This window comes from Trachurus japonicus, chromosome 3, assembly GCF_045865225.1.
Source record: "Trachurus japonicus isolate A0001 chromosome 3, Traja_1.0".
Lineage (NCBI taxonomy): Eukaryota > Metazoa > Chordata > Actinopteri > Carangiformes > Carangidae > Trachurus > Trachurus japonicus.
Window position 1 is genome coordinate 17,747,722 of NC_140909.1, and position 13,604 is coordinate 17,761,325.

Genomic DNA, 13,604 nt, shown 5'->3' on the forward strand with positions numbered 1-13,604 from the left:
TTGTCAAACCGCACCACCCTGTATTTAAAGCCAGGGAGTATGTCAGAGCTGCACTGCACAGGATAACTGTTTATAGTCATGAACACCAAAAAATACCACTGATGGATACAGTCTCTTGCCTATTAAAGGATGTTTACTCACATTTGGCCATGTTAATATTTTTTCCTGTGAACACTTGTCAACTATAAGTATGTAGCCTACTAATGTGTTTGGGAGGGTTAGGACCAGCACTCAAGTGCTGCTACTTGATGAGTGGTTTCCTCGGTATTTGTCTAATAAAGAGGAAACTATGGTAAACCAAAACTGTCTATACTGTCTGGATCTTTTGTTTTTTAATTACAAATCCTGCCTGTGGGTATATCATTGTGTTTTTAATTTCCTGAAACCACCAGATAATAATTCTAACTAAATTGGTTTGAATAATAGTTGTTTGATAAATTGTATCCTTCATTATATTCATGTCTTCTTCATTGTTACTTAGCCTATACATTGTAAATTAGAATTACACCCTTCTGCAATCATTTTGTGCCACTGAAAATGATTTATATGAATCTGGCTGATTTGTCACACCTGCGTGTACGGGCTATCTTTGTTTAGTACCCCATAGAGAAAAGACACCATCCTCTTTTAATGTTTGTCTATTACTATGAAACTACTATGAACAATGACTAAAACACCGTTTGCTATTACAGAATAATATTTTCTGAAAAGGCTTTTTGTCCAATTGATGTGCATGGATAATATCCTATTGAAATGTACATAATTCATCTAGACACGCTTAAACATAATCTACATATTCTATAATGTGTCTGAAGAGTGTACTGTGCTGTGCTTGTACAAAAACAACAGTCTAATGTCTGCATGTATTTGCTCTTTTCTCACTTCTTTGAACTTTCCATCAGTGTAGATTCTTTTTCATATATATTTATTTATTTGAGTGGGTGTAACATTTGGTCGTTTCATTGCAGTAGTCCCTTGTGTTCTGTTCTGTTCTTTCCACCCCACCCCTCCCCAACTCAGTGTGTGACTGCATGGAGATGTAATGGTAGAACAGGAAGCATGCTGGGAAAACTAAAAACAAAGAGACAGAGCAGATTTCAAGTTTGCTTTAGAAGATATATAGATATATTTTTTTTCAGATTTGAATATTAATGTCAAAAATACATACTATGATATACAGTTTGCACTACATCATCTTAGCATGACGGACGTCACAAGTAGTAACTGAAATATTAATTTAAATATTAAATAAACTGATGATAAGTAAACTGAAAATGAATGTGTAAACACTAAACTAAGGTTACTTTTTCTATTGCGACACTTCCAATAAAGTGGTTCTGTAACAGTACAAAAGTATTAGAATATTACTATTTTCTGTTTCATTTCCAGTTATAATGAGAAAAAAAATCCACAGTGCATTTAATTCTGATGTTCTGTTGTGATGCTTTCAGTTGAATCGAGCTTGATTGCTTGTTCGACTTTGTTAGTGGTCCATGCTATGTGTTTTTCTTTTGGACAAGGGGACGGCGTTGCAGCACAGTCTGCCACCCCAGTTCACCCTCTTCCATATGCACAACCTCTGCTCCGAGCTCAGGAATCACAGGGTCAAAGCTGAGTTCACCATCAGTCCAATCGATCTAATATTCAAGGATTTAAAACAAACTCTTTTGCCATTAAACGGGCCTGGTATCACATTAATGGAAAACAAAATGATTCAGATTGAACACATATTCATTATGTCAAGTAAAAGCCCAATTAACATTTTGATTTGAGTAAACAGGAGTAAACTTTTTGAGATAATTTAACAGTCTAACTGATTCTGTAGACAATCACTGGTCTATACTCTCCTGCCAGACGCTGGAGGGGATGCACACAACAGCAGGGAAAATCATTACCTTTCAAATCTATCAAGGCCTTCTTAACCAGGAGAATAAAGATCGGAGGCATACCCTAACTATAACTTTGAACCCTCTTTGATCCAAAATCGTGCACTCAACAGAGAACAAGGTTTCATGTCTAACCAGGCTCCTAGCCTCTCCTCCCTTGTCAGTTCTTGGGATGAAACTTCAGACTTTTGGGCACAGGCCAAGTGAGTCTTGTTGGCTGCTGTTCTTAAACCTCTATTCAAATACTTGCCACAGCCTAACAGGGCTGAGCAAGAGTCTATCGCTGGCATCGAGGTGTGACTGAAGCCTCAGCAGTGGCCTGCCCAGAGGACGAGGGAGGGAAGGAGTCAGGCCTCAGCAGCGGGGAGAGAACGGTGGGTCCATGGGGGATTCTGTGAAGGACTGGAGTTCGTAGGCAGCACCGCTGTCCACCTCCATGGACTTCCTGGAAAAAAGCAGACGGATGTCCCTATGGAGGTAGATCTTCCCAGACTTAGAGCTCTGGAACCTGGGTGGGAGGGAAGAGACAGAAAAAAGGGTTAAAAAGCAATGAAGGATGAATAAAGGAGTAGAATTGCCATCGCTGCTGAATAGAAGAAAAACAAAACTCCGTTATTTCACCTCAGATGTACGAGGTAGCGCAAGGTGCGTCCCTGGCCCAGAGTGAGAGGCTTCCTGCTGGTTTGATTGTGGGGGTCACGGCGGACGGGAACGGAGAAGGTCCTCTGGCGTAGGAAAGTCTGGTGTCCAGCTGGCATGGCTCGTAGGTCGTACATCACAACAAACATCTTTACCACCGTCTTGTTAGGGTTGAATAAGGTCTAAGTGGTATAACCAGAGAGCAAGGTGAGGATTGAGACAGGTTTTTAACTTTTTGTGACTTCATTTCGTCATATTTAAATAATCTATAAAGAAAAACAGCAAAAGAAAGACACATAAAATGTCTGTATGATCCAGCTAATGTCATATAAGTACATTAAGGAAAATGCCTCTAAATTTTATATGTATAATCACCACAAATAAATATAACATGCCCTGGAAGCAGTTTGTAATAAAATAAACCTTCTCTGTAAATCTGTTAATCTCTATCTTCTGTACAACCACTAGGGGTCTCCCTGTCTTTTGGCCGCTTGGTGTAATCTGCTCTTTGTTTTCAGCCAGTTGTTCACCATGATGCAAATATTTCAGAGCATTTTTGAATTTGCTGAAAAAAACAAATTCCTCACCACTTGTATGGTTCCTGATGGAGGTACACGGTAGCCCCTTTTCCCCAGGGACTCCAGGTTTATCACACCCTGTGAGAAAACACATGATAATGTAATGTCACAAACAGGAAGAAAACAGTACAAAAGACGATTGCAGATGTGGCTCTAAGCCTAAAGCTCCGTCATGTAGGCTACAGTTAAAAGAGTAGTGTATTGATTGTCTGAAAAAAAGAAAAAAAAAGAGTCATCTCACCATATATGGTGAGGGTGCGTTGTCGTCAGAGACACTGTAGAATGACACATCCACAGGTAAGGTCAGGTGACTGGGGCAGAAGGACCCACTGGCTCCGACCTCTGCTGTGAAACCATCCACGGTCCCTAAAGGCTCCAGGCGGTAGTTCAGCACACACTCCTGGAGAAGTTCAGTTTCACACATTAATTATTTTTTCTTCTCACGACCGAACACACCCAGGGTTTTCAATTGACTTTTTTCATCAAGGACAGAAATGACATTTATCTTCCGATAAGCAGAGTCGCTGGGTGAAATGGAAAACACATACATAGTGTAAACTACCAGACTATGTCTAGTCCTTGATTTCCACCTTCATCTTTGTGACTATTCTGTTGGCACAGATTGGCATGAGCAAAAGTGAGCTACTCATGATTGTGGAAAGAGACAGAGCATTGTTTGTGTATTATACCTCAAAGTTTCCCAGCAGGCTGAGACTGGCAGGTGGAGCGCTGGCACTGAACAGCTGCTGTGACTCGTCCGTGTACCCCTCGCTCTTTGGACACACCCTGAAGGGATAAAAAGGCACACACCTTGTCAGCTTGTTTTCAGTGAGTGATCTGTGAAAGAGCATCTTTAGGTGCTTGCATGACAAACATTCCTGGCATGTCTGATTCGGCGTCCTGACTCACTAGCCAGAAAGAAAAGTAATTTGTCTGTCAGTCAGATATAGACCTGTTCACTCACAAATGTATTAAAGATCAATATCTTTATTGTTTTAAGTCTTATAAAAATCACGTGTGTAAACGTGACAAACATTGACCAGAATTTGCCCCGTGGCTGAAATGAACTTTCAGTCCTGAATGCCAAACTCTTGAAACATCTGCTCTATCAAAAGCAGCACTGAGCTGCCACCCACATCTGCTGTGTGTAGGCAGTGCCACGGAGCTCTGTGTATATACAGCCAGTTCAGCTCTGTCTGCCATTTTGAGCTGAATGTGTGTGATTCTAGATGCAGTCACAGTACAGCAGAGCTTCAGCAGGTGGCAGCGTGAGAAGAATAGTCAGCAGAACAGGAGTGAGCCTAACCTTACCACACAGAACAACACTCTTATTGTCCGCTCTTTCAACACACACACACACACAATACTTCCACATCCTATTGTTGGTCTGAGGCTAGCTTCTGAGGATTTGGATGTGGTTAACTGTAGCAAATGGTTTGTCTCTTGCATAAATCCTTTATAATTCTGAGAATTATATTTAAAAAAACACTAATAGTTCTAATTCATCTTTAAACACAAAGGACACATTAAAATACTTAAGTTTTCCTAGCTCATAGTAGCAGCTGAAATGCTACAAAGTGAGAAGAACAAGCAGGTTTTAAAATGATGATGAATAGCATGAGTAACTTGATCCAGATGGTACCATAAACAACAGATGATGTGGGAGGTATCTATAAAACACAAAAAACGCATTGTCCTTTTACAGCGCTGAAAACTGCATTAAACCTGCTAAACTAGCCCGACCCTGTCCTCGTGGACAAACTGAGCTGTGGCCTTGGAAGTATAGTAACAGAGATCCCAGGTGAGAAAATGTGTACCTTTTCCCAGAGGCCCAAGGCAAACCTTTACAGCCAGGCAGAGAGGTGTTCAGGTCGAAGTAGCCTGTTTGAGTTTTCCTCTGAGGAACCTGCAAAAGACACACAATACATAAATGTCACATTATCACTGTCAAGGTGAAAATGTTAAGATCACAGGAGAGAAGCCTTGTGAGTACTTTTCAATGAAGGGAAACATATATTACATAGCTTCCTGTTACTTTAGTGACTTGTCTGATGTACCTTTTTCACATTACATGACTTTACTTCATGTATTGAGACAACTCTTATTCTAGTGGCATGCCTTATATTACATGACCGTATGACGGGTTTTTTCCTGATGTTTGTCATGTGATTTCTGTAGCATGTTTTTGTGAGCATGCAAGTGCACTTTTTTTTTTTTGTACTGTTTATATATCTTTGTACTTTGTATATTTTTGAACACTGTATCTTTGAAGAACATTGTTCTGATAAAAATGGTATCACATGATTTGAGTATTGGGTATAATTAGAGGTGTGTTTGTTCACCTGGTTCATGTCTGAAGAAGGGCTGTGTACCCGAAACTTCACACATAAAGGTGAGAATAAAGAATAACTTTGGAGCTGGTTCTGGTGTGCGGACCTAGTGTTTTGCCAAAATATATTATCCCATTCATTGAGAATATTAACACATAACTTTGTTTTATATCTATGTGAACCCATGGACTTGTGTGTATTGGGAAAACTATGAAAACAGAGTTCCCAGTGTTGTGTATGAGTATATTTTAGTGTTTACGTGTGTGAGTGAGACACATCAGAGGACAGGAAACTGATGATCAAGGAGTGTGGTAATCTTACAAAGTTAGTGCAACAGCTTACTGTGGCTGATGAGGCTCAGAAGAGTCACGTGCCTTACCCGCCTACATGTGTGTGTGTGTCTGTGTACATTAACCTCCACTACTAACCACTCAGTGGCACAGCCGCAATAAAGGTCGCTGCCAGATACTCAAAGTCTCTTTCTGACAAACACTCACAGACCTCCTTAAACTGACTAAAGCACTGTGAGTAATGCTGCAGATGGGAGAAGTACCGGGTAGAGAATGCGGTGTTATGACAAACAGAAATATAGAAAGCAGAAAGTGATAATGACTGTGAAGCTGTCTGAGTGTGTGTGTGTTTATGTCTGTCTTACGGGGCTGGAGAGCAGTGGCAGGCCGGTGCAAGGATGGAAGGCCTTGGTTGCTGTGGCGTCTAATGAGTGGCGATTCTGTTTCTTCCAGCTGTTGCAGGGGCGCAGAGGGGAGGGGCTGTGAGCACGCTGGAACACAGAGATGGAAAGGGATTAAGATCAAGCTACGTAAGTAAACCGTAATCATCTGTATTTATTAAAATCATGTTCCGGCAGATCTTATGCCATTTATTACCACCGCAGTGTCACATGCTCCAAGCTGTGTATAAATTAGGAGGTTCCTTCCAGTCTGAGATGTTGAATAAAAAAAGTGTGGATGGCTACAGCTTATGAAAGGAATAGTTCCAGGAAATACCATGATAGGAAAATGAATGTAGTCACTGTCTTTATCTGAGTATTTAACACATCGTATCTTGTGTGTTTAATCGATAAAATAAAAGGACAGGTCATGACAACACGGACAACTGTAGATTACCTAATGAGCAATCACATTATGGACAATTAATACCCATTTAGATGCAGAGGCACTTACCAGTACAGTAGAAGGGGGAGTCATATCGGCACTAGAGACGCTGGAGCATCCAGACTCCGAAGGTGCCTGGTTCTCATCCTGGAGGGCAGAGGCCTGGGCTTGCGCACAGTTCTGCATCTGCGTCTGGGACTGAGGCTGAGGCTGAGGCTTGCTGTGGTTGTGGCTTATGTTAAAGTTCATGGATGGGCTGGCGTCGTTGCAAGTCCAACTAAAAACGTGAGCATTTCTTGGGCTGTTCTCGAGGACGGGGGAGGCGGGGGGGGTTTCATGGCTGCTGCTGCTGCTGCTGCTGGCTGTCGTGACTCTGAGCTTTTCCACTCTGGAAGTTCGTAAACGCTGACCAGCCAGGGTGTGGGTCTGGCCTCTGAACGAGGGTTCTTCAAGTGTAAAGTGAGCACCGTTTTGGGCCCGGGGAGAATGGCGTTCGGCCCCCAGGTCGGCCGGGGGCTTGTCTGTGCAAACGGGCGCGTGTGTGGTGGCAGCGGTGTGCATGCTGCCTCTGTGAGGTTCGTGGCTGGGTATGTGGCCATTGGCGTAGCCGTTGGTGGCAGTGTGTGATGCTTGTGGGATGTGCGTGGTGGTGGTGTGCGAGTACGTGCGGACCGTGTGTGTGACCGTCGTGGTGTGTGTGTGGTGCAGGGGGCTGCTGCTCCTGCTGTGCCTGGGGGACAGAGAGGGGACAGACAGTCGCTCCTGGATGAGTCTTGTGATGTCTTGTACTGCCTGGGCAATGAGGGAGCTGTCTCTCTCCCTCTCTCTGTCTCTCTCCTTGTCTCTGTCTCTCTCCCTCTCTCCGTTCCTCTCCTCCTCTCGGTCTCTCGTCTCCGTCATCCTCAGCTTCCTGCAGACCGCGGGTTTAGGGGAGGAGCTCTCCCGTTTGCTGAAGGAAGTGTCAGTCACTGGCGTCGTGTTGAAGGGGCCGGGCCACACGCGTCCCACGGACTCGTAGGGCGGCACCTCGGGCTCTTTGGTCTTACTGGCAGTTATGTCGTCATGGTTACTGCCCCACATGGCTTTGGGAAGGTTGTCAGAAGCAAAAAGGCCGGGAGGAATTGGCGGTGCTGTGGGGTCGCAGAAGTTGAGCCTCTGTGCGATGCGGGCGATAACTTCCTGTCTCTCCTGCAGCAGGGAGCCAATCAGGGGGTTTGTTTCGGAGGCAGAGGGCCTCGGGGAGGGGCAGCGGGGCGGCTCAGCCAGGGAGAAGTTCTTAAAAGCTCTCAGCGGCTCAGGGACGGGTCCCTTTGACCTATCGCCGTTGTTGGTGCCGGGGCCATAGTCCTCTACTTGTGTGGGGTCAGAACCTGAACCGTTGAGGGCCGAGTACAGCCACTTCCCTGCTTTACTCGTGGGAAGCGGAGAAGGGGAGCGGGAGGGTGTCGGGGAGTGGGAGGATTTGTGGAACAGTGGGGAGCCCTGCCGCTGGGGGATGTTGACCTGCGGGAGCTCTCCGTTCTGATACACATGGTTTTCACTCGGCTCCTGGCTCTTCTTGCTGAAGGGAGGCGGCACAGCAGTGTGGGGGAGGCTGTTAATGGGGATGTTGTTGATGGGAAGATTAGGAATGGGTAATCCATTGAGGAGAAGGCCAGACATGGAGTTGGAGCTCTTGCTGTATATGTTAGAGTTGTGATGGAGGTTGTCTTTGCTGGGGTCCTGGTTCTTTTTGAGGGTGGGCAGGCCACCATGGCTGTTGAGGTTTGGGTTGAGGCTGGGGGTCTTGCTGTAGAGCGGAGGCAGACCAGTATGGATGCTGCAGGCCAGGGTGGGGTAGGTAGGCTGTCGGGGGAGCGACTGGACGTGAACCTGCAGCGCAACACTCTGGGACACATTGGGGATGGGGAAAATGTGCTCTGAAGGCGGTTGGGAGAATTGCCACACCAACTCCTCATCAGCAGCACTGATCCTGTTTGACAGAGAGGAATTAAATAAACAGACCGTTGTTAAACCTTACGTCTGACAGTATCGAAGCATTATCAGAGGCTGCAGAAATTCAACCACACTTTATGTTATTCAGTTTTCAAAACAGAACATAGACTTACACCTACCTATAAACTCTAAAATAACCTAACTGTAGGTCAAGTTTCCTGCAGCTTCAATAATCTGGTCCAGCAGCCTGAATAAAAAGCCTTCAGCCCACCAGTGTCTTGAGAGAGTGCTATGTCTGACCTGTACAGGATGTTTCTGGGGACAATGCCATGGGAGGCACTGAGCCAGGCGCTGAGCTGGGAAAAGAAGACGTATGAGCGGACAGCCAGCAGCAGGGTCTTCTCCTCAATGAAACGATCACCGCTTCTATTAAAAACACAGTGAAAAGAGGTGGAAATGTGCCAGTATGTCAGGTTAATGAGAACACAGTTCAAGAATATGTGTGCGTGTGTTTTTGTCAGGCATAGTGTTCCCTGTTTCTATGTGTGCAGGAAACTGAATCAAAATCAGGTTAATTAACCCTCTGAGTGCCAATTATATGTCATTTTTACCTTTATTTGATAGTGCACAGTGAGATAGACAGGAAAGGGGGAGGCAGAGAGAGGGGGAACGACACGCAGGAAAGATCCGCCCGACGCGGGACCCGAACCGGGGACGCCCGCGCCGAGGACCGTAGCCTCCACACGGGGCGGCCGCCTCAACCACTGCGCCACGCACCGCCCCATATGTCTACATTTTTCTTTCATTTTGTCAGTTTTTAAAGTCCCCCTCCCGCGACCCTTTTTGGTCATTTTAAAACCAGCAGCTCATTAGCAATGCACCTCTGTAGGGTGGGCGGAGACTGCGCTGCTCTGCACCCGCCCAGCCACCTCCTCGCACCCCACCCCCCGCTTGCTGACAGCTGGACATTGTACAATTACCGATTCAGTGCGTTTAGCGTAAAACTGCACACTGGGATTCGATCCCAGACTGGAATATAGTCCTTGCTCACGGTGCAAGCTGCTCTACCAGGTGAGCTATACCTGTTATACCTTGACAGCTACACCGAGCTGTCAAGCCTTTCACCTCTGAGCCAGATGCAGAGCAGGGCGGGAGCTTGTAGCACTAGTGCCCTCCCCTGGAGCTGTGACACGTCAGCTCCAGTCTCCCTGAAACTGCCAGTTTGCGTCTGCCATTGGTTCACAGCAGTTTGAAGGCAGAAAAACTCAGAAATGCAATTTTGCACTTCCTTTTCTGCTGATATGTGCTCTAACACAAGAAAAATGCCACAGGAACATGTGAAAAGCACGAAAAACACGATTTTAATGGGAGGGGGTCTTTAAACTGGTGTTTGTTGATTTATCATACATTTGTATAAAATAAAAGGTACCAGTACAACTATCATGGCCCACACTAAGTACATGTGAAATATTTTTTTTTGTCAGAGATAACTATACAAGACTTACAATGTGCTTGTGCAAATGGAAAATTAAATTACTTCAACTTGAGTAACTCTAAAGATGTTTTTCAGGGACCGAGTTTAACTGTGCAAGCATCGGTCTGTGCATACAATTAAATTACACTAACAAAATATAGTATTAAATGTACCAGGATATGAAAACTGAAGTTGTTGAAGACAGCAGTGGATGAATAGATGAGGCAGCAGCCTTGGAAATACTATGTCAGTCTGCACAGCGATTGTGGCGAATATTGAACATCAATGTGATCAAAAAAGTGACGTCACTGTGTGGCCTTGTGTTTTTGAGCGTGTGTGTGTGTGTCCCTTACTGTCTTGGAACTGGCTGCAGGGTCCATCTCTCCAGCAACAAAGCATCTTGTTTAATGACTGGGTCACTGATGGGGTCACTCGGGGGGGAATCATCACCATAGCAACAGTCAGGCAGGAGCATGACCTCGATCATGATGGGGATGCTGTTCCTCCAAAGCAGGATCACCTCCGAACGGGTTCGCCTCGCCTGCCGGCACTGGTCACACACACACACCCCCACAGACAAAGGTGGAGTGTTAGTGTTAATTAGACGATGTCGAGGGGAAAAGCAGATGGGGCTCAGTGGAGCCTCACTTAGTGCTGAACCTCTCAGTGATTTTATTTAGGTCACATCTCAAAACAATATAAACATCTAGTCCTGGGCCCGTCCTGGGTTAAGGGTTTCTGACGTTTTTCCTCTGGTAAGGGTTTTCTTGGGAGTTTTTCCTCAGTCGATGTGAGGGTCTAAGGCCAGAGGATGTCGTTATGATGCTATGTGAAGCCCTTTGAGAAAACCCGTTTGTAAAAATGGGCAATACAAATAAATTTGCCTAGTAGCTTTTTAAATTTAAAGGCCAAAATGTCCCCTCGTGACTGACTCCATTAATTGAGTCCCTACAGACTCTCATGTTAAAATGCCCAACTTCACAGCAGAACTAAACATGTTAACAGTCTGATCTCCACAGTTTTGGTCTCTATAGCTAATGTCTAATAAAGAATATATCAAATGTGCACTGTGTACTGTTTGATCAGGGGGCCGCACTTCACACTCATGACTTGAATGACACAAATGAGGCAGCAACAACCTCTTTGTAAAAGGAGAGAGAGAATCGCTTCTGGCTTCACTTACAGGAGCAAAGACAAGAGAGAGACTGTGTACGCAGACGTGGTGTTCACATGTGTTTACCTGGGGCAGCTTGTCGCTGCATTCGTGCTTGTGAAGAGGCGGCATGGCCGACTGGGCCGGCGGACAGTGCAGCCCCTCGGTCCTGCCCTTCACGGAATATTCCGGTGTCCTTCCCTCTGTGATGAGTAAGGTCAGGAACACCAGGAACTCCTCCGCATCGTACTCAAAAAACTCCTCCGTTGCATCTAGAGAAAGAACAACAGAAGGTCGGCAGATTGTTTAGCTTCACACTCAGAGAGAAAAGTAAAGTGACTGAAATAGGAATGCAATTAGTGGAACAACCTGTATTTCCTATAATGATCATAGGAAAGCTGTCATTGTTTAGATAATTAACTGGATGTGGCTAACTTAGTCAGGAAAAGCTTGTTTGGAGAAGGGGTGTGGGGGGAAGGCAGTGGATGACACAGGTTTTCTAGTTCGACTGCTTCAAAGGAATATATTTAGATCCTCCATGTCAGCTGAGCTCAGGGGTGAAGCCACACACTGTTCTCTCTTCAACACACACACACACACACACACACATAGACAGCACCGGATACTAACATCATTCATACTCACTGACGAAACATTTCCAAACAAAAACTCACCTAGATACACGAGGACAATACAGGACAGAAATAATTAGACTTTGCTGCACCACCCACAGAGCTGGCAGGACAGAGGAGGGTTGATTCAACTTTATACCATGTTTAGGAAAAGACTATTTGTGTTCAAATTAACAAGCTAATACAGAAATGGAAAGACTACAGACGTGGACAACAGCTAAATTTATGGGGGCAAGGCAGAGGCTGTTGTTTATCGGGTCACTGCTTAACTGTTACTCAAGTGGAGCTGTGGCTTCTTGTAGGTTTTAGCAACATTAATTGAACCCCTGCTCCGTTTGTGTTATAATTGACGCTAAGATCTTGACTGGGGTATTTTTAGCAGGAGATTGAAGAGCCTGTCTTGACTGTCTATCTCCAGTTTTCCTCCAGAGAAACCTCCCAGAATCCCACAGGAGGTCAGCTGATACACAGCAGCGCTGAGAATTGCAACTTTCTTTTCCTTCACAACACGCAAGCAAACCCACTGCTGTACAGAAGCTGCCTGCCTGCCTGACAGTCTCCAGCCCACCCCTTCTGTCTCCATTTAAATTGGAGTCACGACTATGTGCATTTTCTTTCTTTTTTTTTAAAGTTTTGATCATTTTGATGCTGTCAAGTCTGCAGGTCCCCGACAAGAACACACACACACACACACACACACACACACACACACACACACACACACACACACACACACAGTCCACCCTCCCATCAGAGCAGGGCAGAGTCCCTCTCAGCTGGCTCTGCAGAACTGTGAGCTACAAGCTGCTGCTGTGTGTGTGTATGTGCATATGTGTGTATGTGTGTGTGTATGTTTTGCTGCCAGCCAGCCAGTCACGCACATTCCTCACAGGGAACTCCTCCTACATGCCTTTGAGCTGCTGCTGCACGTGGAGAGAGGCGCACTCCAACACAAAACATGACGAAGGAGGGAGTGGAGTGGGGGGGGGTTCTGTTAGCCAGCTGTAGGCTGAATACATGCAGGGTGAAAGAGATGGAGTGAGGCTATATAAAGGTGGACAATCTCCTTTTCTTTATGGGCTGCAATCAGAAGACAAAGAGAGAACGAGACCAACGGCAGGAGAGCGAAAGAGAGCAAGGGACAGAAGAGAGAGGGAGAAATATATGACAAAGGTCAACGTTCAAGGTCACAGGGTGTTTTTATTACCTGAGCCTTTACATGAGGGGCTGGTTTGAACGTACCTGATGTACAGTAATAGGATGGAGCTAAGGTATAAAACCCTCTCTGACTGTTTGTATAGGAAAAGATGATGCTGTCAGGGGATTTGGGCTATATTGTGAAGAAGGCAAGGAGCAAAGGAGGAAGGAAGCATGGATGGATGAAGGGAGGGAAGTAAAACAGTGATTAATGGAGCGAGGGGGAAAACAGCCTCTGAGAAATGGTGTGCTACCCATACCCCCCCCTTAAACACTCACACACACACACACACACACACACACACACACACACATCCAGAGCCCCAATCATGTGTGCACAGCGGGTGTCAGGTTCCCGCTTTCTAGGAAAAACCAAACCCAGGAACAACGTATACATTTAAATACCCGCCCTGCGTGACAAAAACACACGTGAACAGCCGACAAACAGAGGCATCGGTAAACAAACTCACCATCACCATAACACACAAACCCACTGAAGATGTTACAAAACAAACACAGACACAAAGCAAACACACACACACACACACACACACACACACACACTGCAGTGCGGTGCAGGACAAAGGACTAGTGATGGTGGATTTAGTTAAGGGGCCCACCCTGCGTACACGTAGATGAGAGCTGTCATTCTTCAGGGCGTCATG

At 45.4% G+C, this 13,604-nt stretch overlaps 1 protein-coding gene across 1 annotated transcript in view; it reads right to left on the bottom strand.

Annotated features, from left to right (window-relative positions):
- Positions 1–1,092: 1,092 nt before the first annotated feature.
- The window catches only part of atosa (atos homolog A), a 29,759-nt gene continuing 17,247 nt past the window's right edge, over positions 1,093–13,604 (bottom strand). Inside the window, exons 2-12 of the mRNA XM_085764888.1 lie at positions 11,198–11,382; positions 10,311–10,507; positions 8,784–8,909; positions 6,618–8,520; positions 6,089–6,214; positions 4,921–5,009; positions 3,793–3,889; positions 3,345–3,503; positions 3,113–3,181; positions 2,508–2,707; positions 1,093–2,394 (exon numbers count right to left, since the gene is read on the bottom strand). Coding sequence (XP_085621014.1) covers positions 2,241–2,394; positions 2,508–2,707; positions 3,113–3,181; positions 3,345–3,503; positions 3,793–3,889; positions 4,921–5,009; positions 6,089–6,214; positions 6,618–8,520; positions 8,784–8,909; positions 10,311–10,507; positions 11,198–11,382 — 3,305 coding nt within the window. The 3' untranslated portion in view covers positions 1,093–2,240. The remainder of the gene's footprint in view (positions 2,395–2,507; positions 2,708–3,112; positions 3,182–3,344; positions 3,504–3,792; positions 3,890–4,920; positions 5,010–6,088; positions 6,215–6,617; positions 8,521–8,783; positions 8,910–10,310; positions 10,508–11,197; positions 11,383–13,604) is intronic.